The sequence below is a fragment of the Phoxinus phoxinus genome, assembly GCF_949152265.1.
Source record: "Phoxinus phoxinus genome assembly, chromosome: 19".
Taxonomy (NCBI): domain Eukaryota; kingdom Metazoa; phylum Chordata; class Actinopteri; order Cypriniformes; family Leuciscidae; genus Phoxinus; species Phoxinus phoxinus.
In genome coordinates, this window is record NC_136894.1 from 12,007,269 (window position 1) to 12,031,377 (window position 24,109).

General features: G+C 39.6%; 1 protein-coding gene across 1 annotated transcript in view; it reads left to right on the forward strand.

Moving 5' to 3' along the window:
• The window catches only part of gabbr1b (gamma-aminobutyric acid (GABA) B receptor, 1b), a 119,196-nt gene that overhangs the window by 90,971 nt on the left and 4,116 nt on the right, over window positions 1-24,109 (forward strand). Inside the window, exons 17-23 of the mRNA XM_079589866.1 lie at window positions 1,075-1,207; window positions 2,237-2,353; window positions 10,175-10,285; window positions 10,416-10,509; window positions 18,729-18,856; window positions 22,091-22,219; window positions 23,073-23,216. Coding sequence (XP_079445992.1) covers window positions 1,075-1,207; window positions 2,237-2,353; window positions 10,175-10,285; window positions 10,416-10,509; window positions 18,729-18,856; window positions 22,091-22,219; window positions 23,073-23,216 — 856 coding nt within the window. The remainder of the gene's footprint in view (window positions 1-1,074; window positions 1,208-2,236; window positions 2,354-10,174; window positions 10,286-10,415; window positions 10,510-18,728; window positions 18,857-22,090; window positions 22,220-23,072; window positions 23,217-24,109) is intronic.

Below are 24,109 nucleotides of genomic sequence, written 5' to 3' on the forward strand. Positions count from 1 at the left end.
GCAGGCGTGTGTGTATTTATATTGCATAACCACGAGTTGAGTTCAGTGCAGAGGACAGCATGCTACATGCATACAAGTATCATGGGTCACATTCACACATTTATGCATTCTGTGTGTGTAGAGACACGCCGGGTTCAAACATTCTGATGCATTATGAATAGCAATAGCATTGCACAGATATATTTGGACGTGTGTGTGTGTGTGTGTGTGTGTGTGTGTGTGTGTGTGTGTGTGTGTGTGTGTGTGTGTGTGTGTGTGTGTGTGTGTGTTGTGTGTTTCAGTCTTTTTACCTTATTGACATTGAATCCTTCATCTAGATTTACTCAGCAGACAGCTGAAGCTAATACACTGAACACTTACAAATCTTGTCGTTCATGTGGGTAAATGTGTGAGTGCATCTATGAATCTGCATGTTTCTTTGTGTGTTGATAAGACACAGGAGTGGAAGTCCTAACTAAATTAGCTGAATGCGAGTTCACTACACTAGCAAAAATTTCAAAAAAGTACAATGATATTATTTGAAGTATCTTGGAACACCATATTATATAAAATATTAATTTAGAATATTAATATTTTAAAAATATATATACATTTATTTAAATTAGTATCTTCTATGTATGGTTTCCATACCACACATAGAACAAAAGGTTCTAAATAGAACCTTTTAGGTATTACCATCATGAGATAATTTTATGGATTTAGTTAGATGTGTTTTAATTCATTTATTTAATTTAATTTGTTTTGATTAAATTTTATGAATTAAACAGCTCGTAAACTTACTTACATTCATCACCTGTTAAACATGAAAGCATTATGCAATCATTTAAGACATTTCTCCTTATTATAGAACCCTTTTGGCATAAAGAGTTCTTTTAAATTGAGTCAAGAACCCTAGGGTTCTATATAGAATTTTGAACCCCCATTGAACCTTTTTTTCTTAGAGTGATGGCACTACCACACTACTTGTGTCTTTGGAAATATCTGTTCCATGTATGAACCTATTGTTTGAACATACATGTCTTTGCAAACTTCTGCATTTTGCAGATTCAGCAATTGTATGTCCATATGTTGAAGGTACATTCAAAACTCCCAGCCTTACCTGAATAACATGACGGCAGTCGGCTGTATGATGGCTCTGGCTGCTGTTTTTCCTCTGGGAATTGATGGACTGCATGTACGGAACTCCCAGTTTCCTGTGGTCTGTCAGGTAAGCGCTCAGGCAATCTGGGTAATGCTGTTTTGTCATTGATGTTATTTGTAGTAGTAGTAATTGAGTTTTTAAAACCTCCTCAGACACTTTTCTTCAGAAGCGCTATAAGGAGGCGTATCAATTTTTTTTCTTCATTTTATTTTTTTTCCCTGAGGCCCACTGATAATGTTAGTCAGGGTTTCTTGTATCAAAAAATATGAATTATTTAGTTTTTTCACAACCATTTTTCACCCACTCTCAGACCCTTAAGTATTAAACACACTTGTTTTGCCTCCTTGCTTTCAGACATCTATATATATGCCCTCTTCTTCGCTTACATTTACTTATAGGTCCCAGGCTTGCCGTCAGGTCCAATTTAGTTTGCACTACCCCTTCCTTCAGTAACAACATCTTAGCAAAGCCTAAGATCAAAACGATTTGTTTTTGCAGCTGAATTTTAATAAATGCATTTTTGGACAGGGGAGGAAGTTTGAGATCTAAAAAGTTACAGTGCGTTTATATTTAGGGATACACGTTATATCAGAACAAAAACGGTTATCAGCTATTAAAGATATTATATATTACCGGTAGTTGTTTTTATTGGATATTTATTGTGCTTGCTCATTTCTGCTATTTTTACATTTAATTTACATTTGCCATCATATAACACTCATTTTAAAGTTAATCATTAGAAACATTACTATTTTAATAACTTTGTTAAATATAATATTTAGCAAACCTCTAAATGAATTGTTCATGTTGTACATTATAATGTTGTGATGCTTAAATTCATTAATTAATTTAAATTGCCTTTCTTTTAATTTATTTTGATAAAATAGTATATAATTTTAATATCAGTAATTTATCGATTATTTAACTACCATAACATTAGAATAATGATAAGCTTATCGATACTGGGCAGAATTTTAATATTGGTGCATCTTTATATCCATAATATACACTGTCTTTTAAAATTAAATTAAAAGCTGAAATATTGGCTAACTTGCTTTTTTAGAATTATTAATATTATTGTTGTTGTTTTTCTAGTTCCGTTTGTGGCTGCTTGGACTTGGCTTCAGTTTGGCCTATGGAAGTATGTTCACGAAGATCTGGTGGGTTCACACTGTGTTCACAAAGAAGGATGAGAAGAAAGACAAGAGAAAGGTGAGTACAGAACCAAGGTTTCCTATCAGCCAGTCATATTCGAAGTTAAGGTCAGTGACTGGCGAATTGGGATCTGAGAGCCCAATAACCTTTGAGTGGTAACAGAACAAGCCAATGCACATTGGCGAGTGAGATTTGCATCGCAAGCCGCTCCCCCGCTTTCAGGTTATAAGGCAGCCTGTGAATACTCACATTAAGTTTTTTTGCTTCGGAGCCGAGTGGACCTGGTTTTCACTCTGCTCTTCAATCATTGTTCGAGAGATTATCAGAACGAGAGTCTGTTCCTGTTCCGATGTTGGTGTGACGATGCGTACCAGCGGAGGTTGCGGTTGCTGAGAGTGCACTGTTTCCCTAAAAAAGTCAACACAGGTGTGACGTAACGTCTTTTTAAAATCATTCCACCCGTGTGTCAGCCACGATGTCTGCCTCACGTGTCTGGGCTGTAAGCACGCTGAGGTGGCATTTGTTGATGAGTCATGCACCTACTGTGGAAAGATAACCATTGCGATGTTAAGATCAGACTAAGATACCTGGAAACAGGTGGAGTCCCCTCTGCTATTACCCAATCTGCCTTTGATGCGCACAGGGCCACTTTGGTTGATACACAGGGTGATCTGAGGATTATAGTGGGGGTTTGTTTGCGGGGCGAGTCACTCTATCCATCGGAGGCTGTAGAGCTTCCTGCTGGGGTTGCTCATTCGGGGCTCCTGCGGAGGACCGGATGTCGATTGCTGCATCGGAGGGCGGGCTAGAGTCCTCTGGGGATGAAGGCTTGGCTGGGTTGCCCCCTTCAGGGAGAGTAGCGTTGTTCGAGTCCGACCCTGAGCTGTCATGATTTTCTGGGCCAACACGAGCATTGGGCTCGAGTGGAACCCTCTACTATGACCCGAAAGATCGTGGCTGGACAATTGGTTTCTTGGGACGGGGCATGCGGAACAGCAGCCTCCTGCTCCAGTTCCTTTCTTCCCGGAAGTACACGAGGAGGTCACAAATTCGTGGAAGGTACCTTTTTCAGCCAGAAGCCCTACCCTCGATGGCGGAGCAGTCAAAGGGTACGTGGAGATCGTTCAGGTGGAGCGTGCTTTTGCAGTGCAGCTGTGCCCACAAAATGCTGCTATCTGGCGGGGTCGTTTGCGTCTCCCATCCAAGGCCTGTAAGTTCTCGGCTGCACTTGCAGCCAAGGCTTACAGTGCTGCTTGACAGCCCGGCTCTGCCCTGCACACCATGGCCATCCTGCAAGTATACCAGGCCAAGGCACTAAAAGAGCTGCACAAGGGTAGTTCTGACCCAGGGTTGATGCAGGAAAAAGGCTTTGCGCTTTGCTTTGCTTTTCTATGCTTTGCGTTCGAGGGACGGGCATACCAGTACAAGGTCCTCCTTGTCACCCTGCGTCTTTACGAATATAAAGGAGGGTGGTCTACGCTTCCGTCGTATGTCACAACTCGCCCGCCATCTCCTCCTGTGGAGTCACAAGAGACTCAGGTCGCTTCGTGCCATCTACATCCCAGGCAAGCTCAATTGTTCGGCCGATGAGCTCTCACGACAGCATACGTCCAGGAAGGAGTGGCGACTCCTCCCAGGCAGTCCAGCTGCCAAATGCAAGGTCAGGGAGGACAAGGAGCATGTCTTGATGGTTGAGCCGTACTGGCCCAACCGGACCTGGTTCCCAGAACTCATGCTCCTCTTGATAGCCCCTCCCTGGTGGATTCCCCTGAGGAAGGACCTGCTTTCTCCGGGACGGGGCGCCATGTGGCCTACCTCCAGCGGTAGTAGACACTATAACTTCAGCTGGAGCCCCCTCTACGAGGCGCGCTTACGCTTTGAAGTGGAACCTATTTGCTGATTAGTGTTTTTGCCGCAGGGAAGGCCCCCGTAGATGCCTGCCAATGTCATGCTTTCCCTGGTGGAGTTCCTCCAGCATCCTCAGCAGTCAGATGCTGTGGGGCATTTAACACCTGGTCTTGTACTGTTGTGTATGCCCGGTTGGTCAGCTCCTGTACCGTACAGCTCCTGGTTTCCGTAGCATTCCTTTCCAGTTAGAATAGGCATGCTTTCCCAGTGTTATCCAATAGTTTTACTGTTCAGGGTGAATGGAACATCAGTGTTTGACATTTTCTGTGCACAGTCCTGTCCTACTTCCGCCCCAAATAGTTGGGGGCGACCAGCTGGCTTGCTCAGGGCACTGGAAAGGGGCAGCAGTTGTGGCGTCTTCCATAGAGATTCCAATTCATTTGTCACTAACGTTAAGGTCGAATGTGACTGACTGATAGGGAATATCTAGGTTACTAATGTAATGTTCACTGAAGGAGGGAACGGAGACTTTAACTCCCGTCGCCTCAACTCCTGTACCTCCGCTGGCAGCCGGCACCTCATCTCAGCTCCTAAGTAAAAAAACTTAATGTGAGTATTTGCACACTGCCTTGTATACCCGAGATGCTTGCGATGCAAATTTCACTTGTTGGTGAAACATTGGCTTGTTCTGTTACCACTAGAAGGTGATTGGGCTCTCAGGCTAGATCCCAATTTGTCACTAACGTAAACATCTCTGTTCCCTCCTTCACATTAGTAGTAACATAGACGTTTTTATTGTCATGTTTGGTTTTGAACTACATTTCGGTTTTCATGTCTTGTATTCTGTTATTGTCATAACCAGGAACATGACAAATCAAGGAACTATGTCACGTGATTTCCCTGTTCCTCATGCGATCTTGTAATGTGTGTTTTCAGCCATGGGGCTGCTGTGATGTCACAATTTAAACATGCTGTAAAAAAATATCTGTTGGGTATTTTGAGCTAAAACTTATTTTATTTTACATCTTGTGAAAAGGGGCATAATAGGTCGCCTTTAAGTTACTTATATTAAAAATAACTCAAACAAAACCTGAAATGAAATGAATTAAACCCATATTTAAAAAAACACACAAAATCAATTTCTAAAACTTAAAATGAATTAAACTAAATTTAAAATGAAAGTAGGAAATTTCAAAAATAACTTGTGTGAGGTTACCGTTAATATGAGGTCTTTCAAGACAAACTATCTGGTCTTTTAAAGCCTTGTAAGAATTTACTCTGCTGAATTGTCGTGTCAAGGTCTTCCAGTACACTGCTGGAATGATCTATATATCATAGTGGAATTATTATCTTTTATAAATAATATATCTTGTTCCTCTTTCTGTTATTATCTTTGGATCTCCATCTCACTTCTACTACCTCTCTGGCTTGGCCACTGTTTCTCTGTCTGATCTCATAGAGATGGGTCCCCTGTTGTCCTTGAGCATCCTTAAACAGCACATTTATCATAGAGCCCATCTCGATGAGCTCTCCTTACAGCCCCATGAACGAGCAGTCACTCCATCACCACAGATTCTCTCACGCTACGCAAGATCACTTTCAATCAGTATGTTGGATTTTTGGGTAACACAATAAGGTCTCATTTGTTAGTTACTGTATTATCTAACATGAACTAACAAGCATTATATTTTTGCAGCATTTATTTGTCTTAGTTAATGCATATACAATTGTTTATTGTTCATGTTAGTTCACAGAGTCGATGTTAATGTTAACAGATACAACTTTTCATTTTAAAATGTATTAGTATTGAAGTTAACAGTACTAATGGTTCCCCTAGGAACGTTTTCCTGGTTGCATTCGCAACGCCAGTATAGGAACTCTGAAGTAACGTAAGCCTCGCTTCTTGTTGTGACTTTTAATTTGACGGTGCGACAGACCTTTATTTTGACAGCGCTGAGAACGCCAGAGCCTGAGCTCACAGCTCTCACATTCTCCGTTAGTCTCATTAGTTTACGATATGTCTTAACAGTCCTGTCTTAATACGTTATTCAATAGAACTGTTATACATAGAATGTAGATAATAATGAAAAAGTTATTAGCGTATGCCATTTGGTTGATGTGTTGCTAGCTGAGCAGAAATACATAGTCATGTTCCACTTTGTCCCCTCAAAGTTGCGTTGGATTTTCTCCTTAGCATAAAGGTTAAGAGGTCCATCTATCACTGTTTTCCATGTTCGTAGAGTAAGTTTCTGGAATAAATATATAGGCTATAATAACCTGTGTGTTTACACAGCCTTTTTAATGGTGGGTGCTGGTGTTTCGCGTGCTTTCGGCCAATCAGCGTACACTAACGTTGCAGATAGTTCCTGTTTTAGACCCTACTCTGAAGTAGGAGCTAAATTAGTTCCTCCAAAGGCAGTTCCTAGAACTAAAATGGTTCCTTCCTGTGGTGCGAACACGCCAAAATCCGGGTTCTTCCGCCAATAGTTCTAGGAACTATGAAAAAGGTTCCTCTGGTGCGAAAGTTCCTATAAATGCAGCCTTGGGGAGAGACTTTCAAAATCTAAGAAATCTTACCAACCCCAAAACTTTAAATGGTAGTGCATCTGTTACATCTGATCTGTGTTTGTGTTTTGCTTCAGTTGGACTTTGAGTTAGTTTTGCACTGTTCTCAATTCAGTTTCCAGTGTTATATTTGTTCATGCTCTTCTGTTTCCACGGTTTATGATTTGCCCTCATGTGTTCCACCTGCGTCCCATTTCGCCTACTTATACTACGCCCTAAAAGTATGTACTGTTTTTGTGAAGAAAAAGTAGGCTACATACTTTTGAGTACTCAAGCTCTGGGACAAACTATCACATCATACAATTGCATCTTTAACGTTGGCTCTCTGTCGCATCCTGACACTGTGAACTGTCCTGTCAATCATCTTGTCACAGTTAAAATCCTCCACATTTCATTTCCTACCGTATCGGTGAGAAATGCAGTAGCATGAGCAGTCGCAGGTCTTTCATGCGGAGCACTCTCCTCATATTAATGCATAATGATGCATTTAAAAGTAAATGGCCAAACGGATCTTTATAAAAGTCTGCATTGTTATTGCAGATGAAATATAACATGGATAATATTAAATAAATATTTTTATCAGGTTAAACTTTGATTAGTCCTCAAACCTTAAACCTTTATCTAAACCTCTCACCTTTCTGGTCGCACATATCCGCTATGTTTTGTAGTTTTTTAACACTTTTAACTCGTGTCTGTATTTCTGAACTGAATCCTCCTCCGTTGTGCAATGGGTTGTGGCCAATATTAACCATCATAGTGAGCACAGATCCACACCTCGAAAATCTATCAGAATTAGTAGACCAGTCTGGGACTTTTGACATACTATTTTCCAACATACTATGCTTTGGGACACACTTATTTTAATCTCACATACTATTTAAGATGGATAGTATGGACATTGGGACCCAGGGCCAGTGTGTCCCAGTATATTTATAGCCCTGTTTTTGGTTCAGTCTTTGAATGTCTGATCTCGTCGCTACGCTGTGGTTGTTCTGGTGTTTTTGTTTCCTGTTACCCTGATAGTGTTATTTTGAGTTTATTTTCAAGAGACTGCTTGCAAAAAGATCCAGCACTTTTATTTTTGTCTTTGTTTCAACCAAGCGTGACAGTATCTTGAATAAAGTTTATTTTTCTTACATTTTTATTGTTCTGTGCATAAACCTTATTAAATTATTATTATTTACACGACAACAGCGTTTTTGGGGGCCTGAAAATGCAAACTTTTAAAAAACGGGATTCAAAGTGCAAGTATTTTAAAACAAAACCATTATTGTCTCTGTGTAAACTATAAAAACGTGAATTTGTGAAAATGGTGATATCATGCGAATACGTATTACGTGTTCAGTCTATAGGCGCTTAGTGTTTCTTTACAAAGTGAGATCGCCAACTACTGGCCTGGCAGCATAATACAAAGTTTTTAGTTGTTTTCGCGGATCCGTGTGAACGGGGATCGTTTTGACAACGTTGTTGTCTGAACACTTTTCTGTTTTTAGTGCATCGTTGTTGAGTAAACGTACCCTACAAAAATGATATTTTTCACAGCCAAAAGTAACCATTATAACTAAAAGTAGAGTCAAAGAAGGAGATATAAAGAGGGGGGGTTTCAGGATAAGTACATAATGCCTATTATTGAGTATTCATGAGCGTTCATCTAGTGGTGGTGAGGAGCTTGTCATGTTCCCTGTGGAGAGCGCTCTCTCTCTCTCTCTCTCTCTCTCTCTCTCTCTCTCTCTCTCTCTCTCTCTCTCTCTCTCTCTTTCTGCTTCTACACAAAGAAAGGATTAAAAAAATGAGAAACGATGATGTCTATGATGTGCAGTGGGGCATTGAATTGACAGCTTTGTCATTTTCAAATGTGCTTCTTTGACTGGTGCGTATTGAGATTTGTTTTGTTTTTTTAGTTAAAAACAAATGCAAACCGAGCATCAGTTAGTTAGTTTGAAGTGGATTCTTCAAAGTTATTGTCAGGGATACAAAAGGGAAATGTTGCAATAAAGAATAGTTTTAGCATTTATTAAAAACCATAACATGGAAAGAAAGATTTGGGACAAAGATTCTATTTTTAGCAAAGAGAAACTCGTGAACTTGTATGATGATATGTTTTATTGTATGAATTGTCACCTTTACAAAACAATACATAATTTGAGTTTTAAGTTCATGCAAGACATTAAAGGAATGTTATGGATTCAGCATATGAGTATGAGTATAACCATGAGACTAATTATACTCTATTCAAAAGTAAAAACAAAAAGAAGAAATTAATACTTTTATTCAGCAAGGAAAAAATTGGACAAATATTTCAAATAAATGCTGTTCTTTTTAACTGTCTAATCATCAAAGAATTTTGAAAAAATGGTTAATAAAATTGTTTAAAAAAAACACAGTTTCCAAAAAAATATTAGACAGAAGAACTGTTTTCAATGCTGATATTAATAAAAAAAAAAATATTGTGCAGCAAATCAGCATATCAGAATGACACTGAAGACTAGACTAATCCAGTAATGTCATACAGGAATAAATTACATTTTAAAATATATTAAAATAGAAAACAGTTATTTAAAATTGTTTTACTGTATTTTTGGTCAAATCAATGCATTAAGAGCTTAAGAGTCTTCTTTCAAAAACATTTAAAAAATCTCACCGACCCCACACTTTTGAACTGTCTGTCTGGTCTGTTAGAAACTGACTCTAATCTTGTCTGTGCAAAATTTATTCTTTCAATTTCTGTTATGACCATGTTGCTCATAATAAAAAATGTCCAAGCAAAAAACCCTGTAACTTTCATATGATATGTGTATAAGTACACCAGAAATGATCTGTTCACAAAGAGAAAAATACACCCATAAATTACATCAATGCAAAACCAGAAGTTCCACCTCTTAAAGGATGATCAAGGCATCTTTAGAGGCTTAATATAAGCACTGGAATGTCCCATAAAAAATTTCAAGTACATTCCTGTTCATATTTACAAACAGAGACATGAGTCAAAGTTATCTTGCAATCAGTAGCAGGCCATATATACAGCTTAACTTGTTTTGAACCCAGAAAATTCCTTGAATCAATTGTCTGGCTATGTTCTTTCATCCTCGCCGTTGGGAAGGTGTGTTTGAGGTTTATGAGCTCTCAAAAGTGAGGATAAACAATACAAGTCACAGAGAACATATGCTTTTTATGTTGCTCTTTAAATAAATGCTTTTTATGTTTAATTGCTCATAAACACCATCCTCGCTTCAAAAAAGAACTAGTATTGATTTAGTTGAAATCCATTAAAGACACTTTTTCCTTACTTAAACCATAAAGAGCAGCCACCGTGTGGCGGATTGAATTGGCATCCTGATAATGGGCCATTGTTTTCCCTTCAAGCTCTCTGCACTTACGCTCCTTATGATGTCATGAATCACCACAGAAGTTGTTTCTTTCACTGGCCTGGATGGAAAGTTGATTGGTGGTGTTTTTATATCCCAGCAGCACCTGGAGCCCTGGAAGCTCTATGCCACCGTGGGGGTCCTGCTGGTTATCGACATCCTGTCCCTTATGATTTGGCAGATTGTGGACCCCTTGCACATCACAGTGGAGGTAAGGCAGCCCTCCGACCTATCAGGGACTGTGTTTTTACGAACATGACACAGTTGGATTTATTGTGTTTTGCCACAAGGTGCACATGAACAAAATCTTGAATGAACCGTTTCTCTTTCTCTCTGAGCAGAAGTTCACTAAAGAAGCACCTAAAGGGGACGTGGATCAGTTGATCGAGCCTCTTCTGCAGCACTGCAGTTCAGAGAAGATGAACACATGGCTTGGTAAGAATCGTTCTGGGTTTGAATCTTTTCACACTGCACCCAATTTTGATTAGATTTTTTTGTAAAATGCTATCAATTAATATATTCCCTGACTTCACAGTGCAGTATTTAAAAGCAAAAAACCCTGCGTTTTATTCAACGACCACCCGTAATCCAGTTTAAACCAGCACTCTCTGTGCTGGCTTAGGACTGCAGCAGACATATTTAAATGAAGTCATTGTTGTGGAAAGAAGGCGGCAAACAGAATTTTCTTTAAAAGAGATGTTTGTGTACATTTTCTAGTGTTAATACTGGCAGATATTCATCAAATGTTGATTAAATGATTTTATAAATTGCATACAGTATCTCCAGATGTGCAGTATAGTCAAGCACACTTTGTGTGCAAATTGAAGGGTCTGGATCACACTGGATTACTGATGCAGTGTATTTTCAGTAAAGTATGAAGATTCCCTTGTAAAAAAGAGAAGTGTTTAATTTAGGGTGACCAAACGTTCTCTTTTGCCCGGACATGTCCAATTTTTACGTACTGGGCGTCCTTTAAAAAATATATAAATTCATGAAAATGTCCGGTTTTCACTGTTTTTCATGGGGCCATTAAGCGTGTACTTTAAATTGACTGGCACTTGCCTTTGCACACAAAACATATGAAACCGGCTTCGCCCCGTCTTGTCGCGTTCCTCAATCCGCAGCGGCTCCAAGCAGAGAGCACATCAGAAAACAGAGGTGTGTGTGTGTGTGTGTGTGTGTGTGTGTGTGTGTGTGTGTGTGTGTGTGTGTGTGTGTGTGTGTGTGTGTGTGTGTGTGTGTGTGTGTGTTCATCTCAGCCTCATTGGTCTGTCACTGCTCATAAATGTCAGAATATTTGAAATGACCAATCAAATCAAAGTAGGCGGACTTTATGTTCATAGAATTTTAGCAGCGTGACTCGACGCTTCAGTTTACGATCAAGTGTGAGATAAGATGTAAGTAAGTTAGCTAACAGCGTTAAAAAAAAAAGCCCAAATGTAAATTCACAGATGATTTACAGAGAAAATTCCTTTGTTTTCGTTTCGGTCGGGATCCGTGTAAGGCAGAATTCATGACCTGCAAAGTTGGCACGTATGTGTCAGTGTCAAATAAAGATGCTAGCGACCTAGAAGCCCACATAAGGAAAGTATACAAGAGAACATCAGGAGGATTGAAATAGTTTTTTACTGAAATAGTGTAGTAGATTTTTTATTTAATTTTTAACCTATGGCCATGAAAAGAAACTGTGTCATATTCTAACATGCACCTTCAGGTGCTACTTGGACACGTCATCAGTGATGAAGTCGGGGTCAACAGGTGTTTCGGGTCTTTAATCAACAGACACCCTCGCCCGGGCGACCCTGCCAGGGGGTGATCAGTCCCCGGCCTGTGTCCAAGTGGCGTGCTACTCCACGGATCTCCTCTCCGGATCCACATCCATCATGAGGCTTTTTTGGCAGCCTCAGAGATGTTCTTTATGGCTCGCCTGCACAGTTGTCCTTTAACTCCAAGGATTTTGAGTGTTCGGAGCAACGACTGTCCAGCAAAGCCCCGGCATCCAACCTCATGCTGACATGCTGACACTTACTGCTCTGAATCGCTGCGGTGATTGTATCTGCCAAAGGACTCTGAGGACTTGGTCATTTTTCCAGCGATACCGCCCATCCCCCAAAGCCTTTGGACAGCAGCTGAGGATATGCTCCATAAAGGATATGCTCTCCTTTGGCACAGTTGGCATGCTGGTGAGTCTACCAAGCCCCAGCGGTGTAGGTTGGATAGGCTAGGTAGAAGATCGTACACCGAACTGATGAGGAACTTGATGCGCAGTGGTTCAGAGCTCCACAACTCTGCCCAGGTAATCTTGCGCTTCTCTGCATTCTCCCACCTAGTCCAGGCGCCTTGCTGTTGCATAACGACCATCTTGGTCAGGCGGTCTTCCTCCACCTCTGTCCGCACCTCGTCCTGCACCAACTGACGCTTCTCCCTCCCTCTTGCTTTCTCATAACGTGGCGTAGGAAAACTGCCCAGGCCTGCACGTCCCACTGCCACATTGCCAACCAAGACACCATGCCTCAGCCGTGCCTCCGCTCTGTCCACCGCTACCTGAGCCTGCCACTTCCTTCCCGTCTTAACACAGATTCCAGCTGAGGAGAATTTGGCATCGGATGAATCTTGGTACATCAAGACCTCCCTGGTATGAGTGACCTTGAATTCCTCGGACAAGCTGCTGATGGGAAGCTGCAGCTTGGTGGAATGGCCATAGAGGGCGATGCTATTTAGGGACCGTGGGAGCCATAACCACCTCCTAAGGAACTGACTGATGGTTCTCTCCAGTGCTTCTACCGTTGTCATGGGTACCTCGTATATGAGAAGGGGCCTCGGCAAGATTCCGTGCTGGTACATCCAGGTTTTGTACTTTCCCGGAAGCCCTGACTTGTCGACTGCAGTGAGCCAGTTCCTTACGTCGTTTCTGGTTTGTTGGAGAGCGGTTGTGTCCTTCAGGGAGCTGTCAAAGATCTTCCCCAAGCTCTTGACTGGTCTTTCGGTTACTGATGGAATTTGTGACCCCTCCAAGGTAAAGCGGAACTGGTCGGCCACTTTGCCTTTTTTTAAAACCAGGGACCTGGACTTGGCTGGCTTAAAGCTCATCCTTGCCCATTGGATAAGGCGTTGGAGCCCCTGAAAAAGCCATCTGCATTCCGGAACTGAAGCTGCTGTCACAGTAAGGTCATCAATGAAGGCTCTTATGGGTGGCTGCAAAGTACCAGATCTAGACATGGGGCCTCTACATTCCACCTCTGCTGATTTGACGATCATGTTCATGGCAAGAGCAAAGAGTGGTACCGAGATTGTACAGCCGGTAATAATTTCCTTCTCTAGCCGTTGCCAGTCAGATGTCACCGTTCCTGATGAAACTCTCAATCTGAAACTGCTGTAGTAGTCTAGAATGAGGTTGCGGATCGTCTATGGCACATGATGTCTTGTCAGTGCTTCTTTGACCAGCTTGTGGGGTATAGACCTGTAGGCGTTGGTAAGATCCAGCCAGAGTACGGCTAGGTCTCCTTGGCCTCCCGGATCAACTGGCTCACCACTCCTGTGTGCTCTAAGCATCCCGGTACTCCTGGGACTCCCCCCATCTGCACTGAGGTGTCTATCTACCCGTTCTTCAAGAGGAACTCCATTAGCCGTTGGGACACGATCTTGAAGAAGATTTTCCCTTCGACGCAGAGCATTCTCTTCTTTGGGTATCCAGATACCCTCGGCTGATCTCCATTGGGAAGCCGCCTTCCCTCTCTGCCAAAACACCTTCAGGATTTTCCAGAGTCAAACAAGTAGCCTTGGGCACTGTTTATAGACCCTATAAGGTACTCCGCTGGGACCAGAAGAGGAACTTGATCTTGCTGCCATTACCGCCTCCTTGACTTTCAAGGTGGGCCCGGAGATGTTGAACTGGGCCGCTGGAGGTTCGATGAGCTTCTCGCAAGGCAGAGATCTTGCTCCCTAGCAGAGTCACTGAATGTAAAATTGAGGTGGTGGTTCATCTCCTCTGCAGAGCACTTGAGGTTGCCGCTTTACTTCTGCCCCAGGAGTCTCTTAGTGAAGCCAAAGGGGTTTGAGATAAATGCCTTATGCTTGCGGGCTCGCTCCTTGCCCTTTTTTTGCTGCCACTCCGCCCGCCTGAGTGTGGTGAGCCTCCTCCTTACAATCTCTCTGAGTTCTGCCAGGGCCGTTTTCTCCTCCTCCTTTGCTGCCTTGTACTGGCATTTCAGGGATCGTAGATCTTGTCTCAGCTGGCTGATCTTTACCTCTCGCCGGTTTGGTCGTGATGGAGCGGCAGGCCACTTCACCCGGCGCTGTTCTGGCTTTTTGCTTTGAGAAGAGGCTGGTGCTGCTTGGAGGTTTCGGGGACTGTGGTGTGGTATGGCTCCGGGCCTGGCTCCTCCTCGGTCTGACCAGGTTCTGCAACCGGCACTCCAGAAACTGAGGTACTGGCTACTGCCCCTGTGCTTTGCTACATTCGCCCACCCTTAAGGCAGGCCATCTTTGTCTGATGGATCTTCAGACCTGTCGGGTTTTTGAAAACCTTGCCGCAGATACATACTGTGCTCATTGTCGGTTGTCCGTTTGCTTGGGTCATAGCCTGAAAGTCTGTCCAATTGGGATTCTCATCCTCTCCCCCTCTCGGGAATCCCTGGGGGTATTTTTCAGAAGGGTTTTTCATAGCTTGCCTGGGTGCTCCTTCACAGGAGTTGCAGTTGGGGCTGCTAACCCTCACTGCCCCAGGTGCCGTCTTTCCGCGCTGTCAGCTGTCACTCCAGCCGTTGCCATACTATTCATGGGCGTCATCCGGTCTTTCCCAGAAGTCACTGGCTGAGCCAGAAGTGAAAGTTCTAACACACACCTTTCGGTGCTTCTTGGACACGTCATCAGTGATGAACAGGTGTTTCGGGTCTTTAATCAACATACACCCTCGCCCAGGCGACCCTGCCAGGGATGATCAGTCCCCGGCCTGTGTCCAAGTGGCGTGCTACTCCACGTAAAAGGTGTTAAAAGCTAAAAAAATAATAATAATTATATTCTATTGTTGCAGGCCAAACATTGAATGGAAATGATGTGTTACTTTATCTCTTAAAGTACAATAACATACTTTGCAATGTTGTGAATGCATTTGTCAAGTATTTTTTGATGCATTCACCCCCCCCCCCCCCCCTTCCAACCTTGCCTCCCCAAACTACGCCCCCGTCCTCTTTTCTGAAAACTAAAATATGGTCACCCTAGTTTAATTGTAATGAATGTGCACTTGTAGTGTACTTTAAATATTTCAAGGTATATTTTTAAGTTAAAAACTTTACTTTCAGATAGTACAATAGCAATGCTGTTTCTTAACACTTAAGGATACTTTGTAATAATGTAAAATTAAAAGTTTTATTTTAAACTACATATAAAATCAATATTTTCAAAAATCCTATGTCATGCTTTAAAACACACTTATTGTTGACTAAAGCAAGTACTTGCTTACAATTTTAACTGTTGTCTGTTATTCAATTTTATATGCAAGTTAGTACAATGTACTAAACTAACATCATCATTAAAAATGTGTAATTTAAAAATGTAATTCATGATTTACAAGTTTTAATAGAAATGATGACTAAGTATATTTTAGATTTCCATAATAGAAATGACTAAGTATATTTTAGATTTCCATAATAGGTCAATTTAAAAAAATAATTATGCTAAAGTGTACTTATTTTTGACACGGTTCCTCTGCTTAGAACCGACCCATAATATGGGGAATTACAGCGTGCAAATTGTGGTCAGTGTTATTTTTAGGCCATGTTTGCGTCATTACCTGATTTGCATAATTCCTATAATGAATCGGATATTAAAACGCAGACAGTGCATGCAAATAAAGGATGTTAACAGTGGCCACGATGTCTCTCTTCTCTTGTTCATCATGACTTCTCATCATGGTGTTGGGCTCAAAAAAATAGTCGCTGTCTAAAATAAAGCCCATGAGCCTGTGTCTGTGTGAAAGTGATTTAATGAAGGAACCCCGATGGTTTTGACCTTCAGCCTCTCTCCTCAGGTGTTTCCTTCTTGTAAGTGTTTAAGTAATTAAACAAATTAATTGCTACCTTTATGAGACAAATTGGAGCGGCCTTGCTCTTCCAGTTACGGTCATTAACATGAGCCTTCAGTGTGTTCTTCAGACAGAGTCCTTGAGAAATGAGCACATGCTGCCCATAAACAGGCCTGTCATACAAATATTGTATGATACAAATCTGCCATTACAGTTTCTCAAAGTAAACCATTAGTAGGTTGACTTCATGGGGCATTTGGTTCAAAGATGCATGGAAGGCAGCTTCCTTTCACAAAATCTGGATGAGAAAAATAACGGATTTGCACAGAACCAAACAAAAACAAATATAGCAAAGTTCTCATTGAGAGTTTCTCAAGTTCTCATTTATTTAAAGTTGTAAATAAAACAAAGATTATTGGAGTACTATTTACAAGAAAACACAATTTCAATCTTTACATTTTAATTTTAATTCAATATGTTACTTGCCGTTTCGTTATCATTTGTGACCCTGGATCACAAAACCAGTCACAAGTTGCACGGGTATATTTGTGGCAATAGCATACATTCACTGTATGGTTCAAAATTATCGATTTTTTTTTTATGCCAAAAATAATTAGGATAGGCTATTAAAGATCATGTTCCATGAAGATATTTTGTCAATTTCTTACCGTAAATATATTTGTGAGTGAATGCAGCAAAATCGCAAACATAAATGGACAAAATGGACTTTAAAGGCGATTTTCTCAATGTTTACCGGTAGATTTTTTTGCACCCTCAGATTCCAGATATTCGAATAGTTGTATCTCGGCCAAATATTGTCCTATCCTAACAAACCATACATCAATGGAAAGCTAATTTATTCAGTAAATTTACCAATGTGACTGGTTTTGTCATCCAGGGTCACATTTGTGAAATTTACTAGCAATTTTGGGAGTGAAAATTGCTTAAAAGTAAATCCTACACCAATTTTTTTCAAATTGTATAGTGTGTTGTGAATGTGAGGGATGAATGGCTAGATCCAGGCAAAAGCCATGAGAGCAGGCAGCACCTGTGACTGACTGATTACCCTGTCAGTGTGATAATGTCCACCTATCATGTTTGCATCGCCCTGAATGCATCAAACGGGTGGGAAATGATGGACTAATTACTTAGTAAACAGCTCACACACTCTAGATAGCACCATTTTTGCTCACATCCAAATCCAAATGGACTTGAAATGATAATCTGAGAGTGAGCCGTTTTTTTTAGCAAGCACTCAATTAAATTGAATCTGCACTCCCCTGTCTGCGACCTTCATTACATCGCCAGTGTTTACAGAGGATTTAATTGTCAGAGAAGAAGGTGACTATAAATAATACACAAGCAACAGCCAGTAGTAACACATAATAGATAACTGATAGATACAATATATGCTTGGAATTGTTGTAGATATTGTTTTTAAAGCACTTTATAAATGTTTAAAAATCCTTCAACTTGATGAGACTTTTGGCTTGATTTAATAAATAGTATGATCATTTACAATACATTTCAAAAGTTTGGTGTCAGAAAGACTGTGAAAGATGTTCACTAAGGCTGCTTTTATTTGATCAAAATTTTTGAAATATTATTACAATTTTAAATAACTGTTTTCTATTTGAATGTATTTTAAAATGTAATATTTTCCTGTGATAACAAAGCTGAATGTTCAGCATCATTACCGGTCTTCAGTGTCACATTATCCTTCAGAAATCATTCTAATATGCCGAATTGCTTCTCAAGAACCATTTACCGGTATTATCAATGTTACTGTCACTTTTGACCAGTGATGTGTCCTTGCTGAATAAAAGGGTTAATTTCTTTCTCTTTTTTCTTCTTTTAAAAAAAAAAAAATCTTACTGACTCCAAAATATTTTTTGTTTACTGCATATGTAATCTCATTTTTTATCTTGACATACAATACCTCATTCGAAATGTCCATTTTGACCTCAGTTTATTAGACCTATATTTATAACGCAATGCTAATCGACATAGCCTATCACAGAATACGATAAAATAATATTTTCTCTCATTCTATGAAAAGAAGCCACATCAGGTCACAGAAAGACGTTGTTTCAAACACTCGACAGATCAAAAACAAGGTATTGATCTCATAAATTGACGTTTTTACGCTATGCTAAGCTGACATGCTATAGCGAGTCCTTAATGTGCTACTGTTTTTATACTAACTGTCAGGCACATCTGATTGACATAAACTGTACGCGCTTATTACAGTACTGTGCTGTGGTTATTTCAGCTAACAGTTTGCTTTGTACAGTACATTCAGTTTCACCACATTTATATAAAGAGGGCAAAATCTATCATACAACTGAACTGTGCACATACATTACATTATGCAAAATTACAATCAGAAGCATAGCTCACTTACATTAAATGAAAATGTAGAAATGTTAGCCATACTGATTCAACACACACTTAAACGGCAGTGAGCGACAAAGCGCATTTCAACCCTTTATCGCATGTGCTTGGGCTTTTGAAAAGTGCCGGGTCAAAAGCCAGCTCTCCCCTGTTGCTCCGGCGGCCCTGGATTTGGGATTAAACAATATGGATGTTTGGGAAACCTGTTCGTTATATTTGTCTCTGTTTTGACTTTTAGGTGTCGTGTATGGCTATAAGGGTTTGCTGCTGCTTCTGGGTATTTTTCTGGCTTATGAAACCAAATCTGTGTCCACTGAAAAAATAAACGATCATCGAGCTGTTGGGATGGCCATCTACAATGTCTCGGTGAGTCTGTTCATCTTTTTAAACTTATCCCTGTAGACATTTTAAGGAGCGCCTTGTGTGACATTTGAAATGTCAGTTGTTACCCAAATATTGTCCAATTAAAAGGTAGAACTGTTCGGCTGACATGACTGAAATAGCACCACAGAGGGTTTTTTTCTTTTTCTTTCGATGCTCAAGTTTAGTTGGGAGTTGGCGTGTGAATTGGACGCAGCATCCGTCTGGAGCTGTTGTGTGTCACAACACAATCATAAGCAGGAAGAACATGCCTGGAGCGTTTCAGTGTGGCTCTGCTAGATTTGATGGAAGTGAAGTGTCTGAGCCTGTCATCTCGAATGCTGTCCAGGGACGCAGAGCTTTCCAGAGGACAGGGAAAGGGAGGGAAAAGAGCTTCCCCTCATCATCGGGAATAAGCTTGCACGTCAGTTGACGGGACTGGAGCTCCAAAGTAGTTAGAAAACTCAAGTAAAGTGGTCCCAGAGTAATGTTGAAAGTTGTTTGTTTTTGCCCATCGTCTCATCTGTTCCACTTTAGCATTTCAGCGTGTCCCCACGGCTCACGAGTCACGAAAGAAGCACGTACCACGCTGATAACACGTATAATAGGTCGTACCACGCTGTAAATACATGGGAATCTCTTTTCATTTACCATAAAGACTTTTGGTCTGTTTTCTGTGGCGAAGGCTGATTGGAAATGAAGCACAAAGCTTTTGTCAATCAGCTATTTCATTGTAGGCTTTTAATTTGAAGCAGTGTGTTTCTCTCCATCTCGTCCTCCAAGGATTACCCATTATACACTGAACCCAATTTAAGCTCAAATTGAGGGAGAGACTGTAGATCAGCAAGGGGCCAAATTTTGCATTTTAATCTTTTCTCTCTCTCTTTTTTTCCAAGTCGCAGGCTGACTCCTGGCCCTTAGCGAATGCCCATTCTGCTAAAGAAATTATTTCAGACGCCATCTGTCATGTCATTACAAACTCCATCACTTTTTAGAATTTCAGCTGCTTGGATGACAATAATAAAGACAATAAGAGCTCACCTCCTTCACAGGAAACTGATAAGATTTATTAAACTCACATTTTGACTTGTTTGACTCCCAAATCAAGAAATCGAATGTACAATAGAGATATATATATATATTTACATGATAGCTGCTATGGTGCTTTTATGGTATTTAGTTTCCTTCTTTTGGCATTTTGACAGTTGTGATCACTATCAACTGTCATTATATGGAAAAGATCTGCAGAGATTCTTTTCCACTAAATAAATGATAGTCAAATGGGTTTGAAACGACATGAGGATGAAAAAATAAGGACATACTGTAAATTGTGTCATCATTTACTCACCCTTATGTTGTTCCAAAACCATATCACCGTGTCCTAACCATACGCGATCCAATAATATTCCAGCGACAAGCAATTTGTCTGTCCACACCAGATGCGACACAACAACAAGACACAACAAATCAATCAAAAATCACAGCCAATTGGAATAGTGTGTGGGCGGAGTCTCTCTGGAAGCACGCTGCACTCGCAATGAAATGGATACGTAATCAAATTCATAAATATTACACTATTTTAACATCATTAAAAATACATACTCAGTGACTGAAATAAACTTTGTCATAGAATACACTTCTTTGTTCAAACTGAGTTGACAGTTTGAATGTATTGAACAGTTTGAAAGGATTTTCAAACTCAAATTAGTTGCTTTTAACATTAAATAAAGCACATAATCAATACCTGCAAATATCATTGTTGTTGTTCCAGCCGCAATGTAGTAGAAATAGAAACCGTTTCTAAAATAGAATCCCCTGTGGATTGCTTTTATCCTCCTGTGGAACACGAAACAAGATATTTTGAAGAATGCCCTGGTTGCTCTTTTCCATTTAATGACAGTAAATGAGGATTCACTTACTGCTTGCAATATTTAGCATGGCTGTGCATTTTAAACTCAAACCATACTGATTTTGTTGCATCATTAATGCTCTGCCATGGTGTGATTCAAGCGTGAAAGCTGCTGGCTACTGCTGTTACTCCAGCTATAAACTGCTTCGATTTATAGAGACTGCTTTGCACTTTTTGCCCTGTCCAAATAACTAATGACCCTGCAAAAAAAGATCACCTCTGTTGATGCCAGGCAACATTTTCTTTTTGCTAGCCTGGATGAGATTTTACTTGTTGTGTGAGAAACGACTGACTGGTGATCAATATTTATTGATTCACTTCTTTCTCTCTTGGTTTCTGTTCTCCTCTCCTTCAAAATAAGTTTTTTTTTTGTTATTTTTTTGTTATATGAACGCAACATTAAAAAGGTTCTTGTAAACATATTATAATTCCTTCATCATTTTTTTGTTGCTACTTTTAGGAACATTTCCAATCATAATATTTTGACAAATAATGCAAAAAGTGTACTAATACTTGTGTATATTTAGAATATATCAAATGCTAGCTATGAAATTAGCCTTAACAAGACGAAGGACTGTGGCATTTTATTATAAACATATGTATACCTGTCATTCTGTCATTATTTAAGAATTTGGGATATTTGTTGGCTCAGAAACATAATTCAGAAAAAAATTATAGAACCCTCTTGTGATGCATGCATGTCCACTGATAGACCAGTGTTATTATTACTATATTACATTGTTTATTCATATTTTAAATTAGTTTTTTTTATATTTTCACTTTAATTTTAGTATACATTTTTGTCACGTGCTTTATTTGTTATCATTGTTATTAGCTTTTTTAGTATTTCTATTTTGCTTTAATTTGTTTTTATTTAGTACTTCAATTTAAACTTATTTGATTTTCTTCAAGTTAGTTGTCAAAACAGCACTTGTAGTTGTTTATATTTAACATCTAACATTTTATTTCAGATTTATTGTCATTAACGAAAACTATTTTTAAGAATTGTAGTTTTAGTTAACGATAACAACATTGTCTTGGACTTTGACAGCAGACTATGGAAGCTTGTTTCCGCCACAGAATAAAAAATAAAAAAGGTAATTGCGACTTTTTATCTCACAATTCTGACTTTTTTTCTCTCAATTGCGAGTTTATATCTTTAAAGTCAGAATTGCGTAATATAAAGTCGCAATTATCTATGTTTTATTCTGTGTCGGAAACAAGCTTCCATAGTAGACCAATTAATTTAGTGAGAGGGCAAAAAAATGTGTTTCGTAAGCACCCATAGTTAAAGAAACACTTGTATATGTAACTGTTTCTCTCTCTTTCAGGTGTTGTGTATGATTACCGCTCCTGTCACCATGATTCTATCGTCTAAGCAGGACGCCTCATTCGCCTTCGCCTCGCTGGCCATCATCTTCTCCGTCTACATCACTCTAGTTGTCCTCTTCGTCCCCAAGGTACAACAGAAGATCATCTTCTCAAAACAAGAAGGAGCGCTAATGTAAATATTGTATTACAGTGATGAATATTAATGGTGGATAACTAGAGCAAAGGAAGGAGTGATCAAAGAGTGGTTACTGTGTGACATATGCGGTCTTCTCATGAAATCTTAAAGCGCGCTGAATGATGATGCCATGGAGATGTGGTGTAATCAGTGTCATCGGAGGACAGGTGTTATTAGACATCTCAAAAGAACAGGAAAGAGAGGAAAGTGAAGACACTGCAATTATACAACAGCCAATAAAAGCAGTTATAAACACAAAGAAAGGAAGCCTTTATTCATGTTATAGACCTTATGCACCAGATAAACAAGCGTGCAGCCATCTTTAGAATTTTGTGAATTTTTCAGTAGCTCTGTATATTTCTATGGCATCACTGTCGAACAGTAATTAGCTGGTGAAGTGGTTTTACTTTTTGTACAGTAACGAAAGTTATAATGAGCATTGTAATATTTGAAGCGGATGTCATAAGAAATGTCAGTAGACCGGGAAGATTTTAAAATGAGCGGTTCATTCATAAACCCGTAAGATCTTACCTTCATGCTGTGGAAACACAAACCTGGAGGAAAGAACACACAACGAGTGCTGAAATTTTAACCAAACTCATTTTTGTATTTTTTTATATAAATCATTTTTTATTACTATTATTATTTCTATTGTTGCCTGCTGCTCATCGGTTTGCACTCTATTTTTAATAAATAGTAGGTAGTAGTAGACCGTATTTGTTGTCCAGCTTGCAGTACATTAATATTCTGTCGACATGAATCTGGTCTTTTGTCATACCTAGTGTGGTGTGTGTTTGTGGGTGTAGATGCGGAGGCTTATCACTCGAGGTGAGTGGCAGTCGGACCAGCAGGAGACCATGAAGACCGGCTCATCCACAAACAACAACGATGAGGAGAAATCCCGCCAGCTGGAGAGAGAGAACAAAGAGCTGCAGAAGATCATCCAGGAGGTTCTGTGTCACATTCAGTTTTTCCAGCACACTGTTCGGAATGTCTGATACCAGGATTGAACATATTTCAAAACTGAATTGAGAATGCCTTTTTTGAATTTGTTTAGAATTTTATTTGAATGAGCAAACAGGATGCAGAGTTGTACTTTTAATTAAAGGAACAAGAATTTAAAGAAATTCATGTAACTGCTGTAAGTGTAGTTTTTATGAATACCTTACATGTCATTGTTATATTATGTATCTCTATCTATATAGTATATATATATATATACACTATATAGTAAAAAAAAATGTATATATATATATATAAAACAGTAAAAACATCAAACTAAATTTCCAATGATTGTCTCAGCCTCAGGATTTGAACACTGAGATCTGAAAAAGGGTAATACATATAAAGAATTCAATGAGATCATCAAAATGTTAACATATAAGTACACAGCTTTGAGCAGTAAAAGCTCAGTAAGTGATATAATAAATAGATTCCAAATTTGACCCCAGTATTTATTTTATTCAGTGATCTCAAAACAACCTGGAGGATATTTTGTGCTAACTATCTGTGTCGATACTATTGTTTTTGCAGTAATTAACAGTGTAATTAGTAACCATTAGTTGCCATCTAATGTTTTCAGTTTTCATGTAATATTCATATTTTATTCTAATTAGGCTTTATTTCAATTTACAGAGTTTTTCATTTTAGTTTTAGTTAACAATAACAACACTAAAATTAAATTCCCCATTTGTGTGATTGTGTTGAATTTCTTAAATTGGGATTTAGTCAAATCCTCCTCTTGTCATTCCAACTCAGCATCCTGTGGGTCATGTCATGTGGCCAATCCAATTCAAATTCCGACTTCAAAGGGACACTCATTCTTAAATTCTGAATTTGGCCC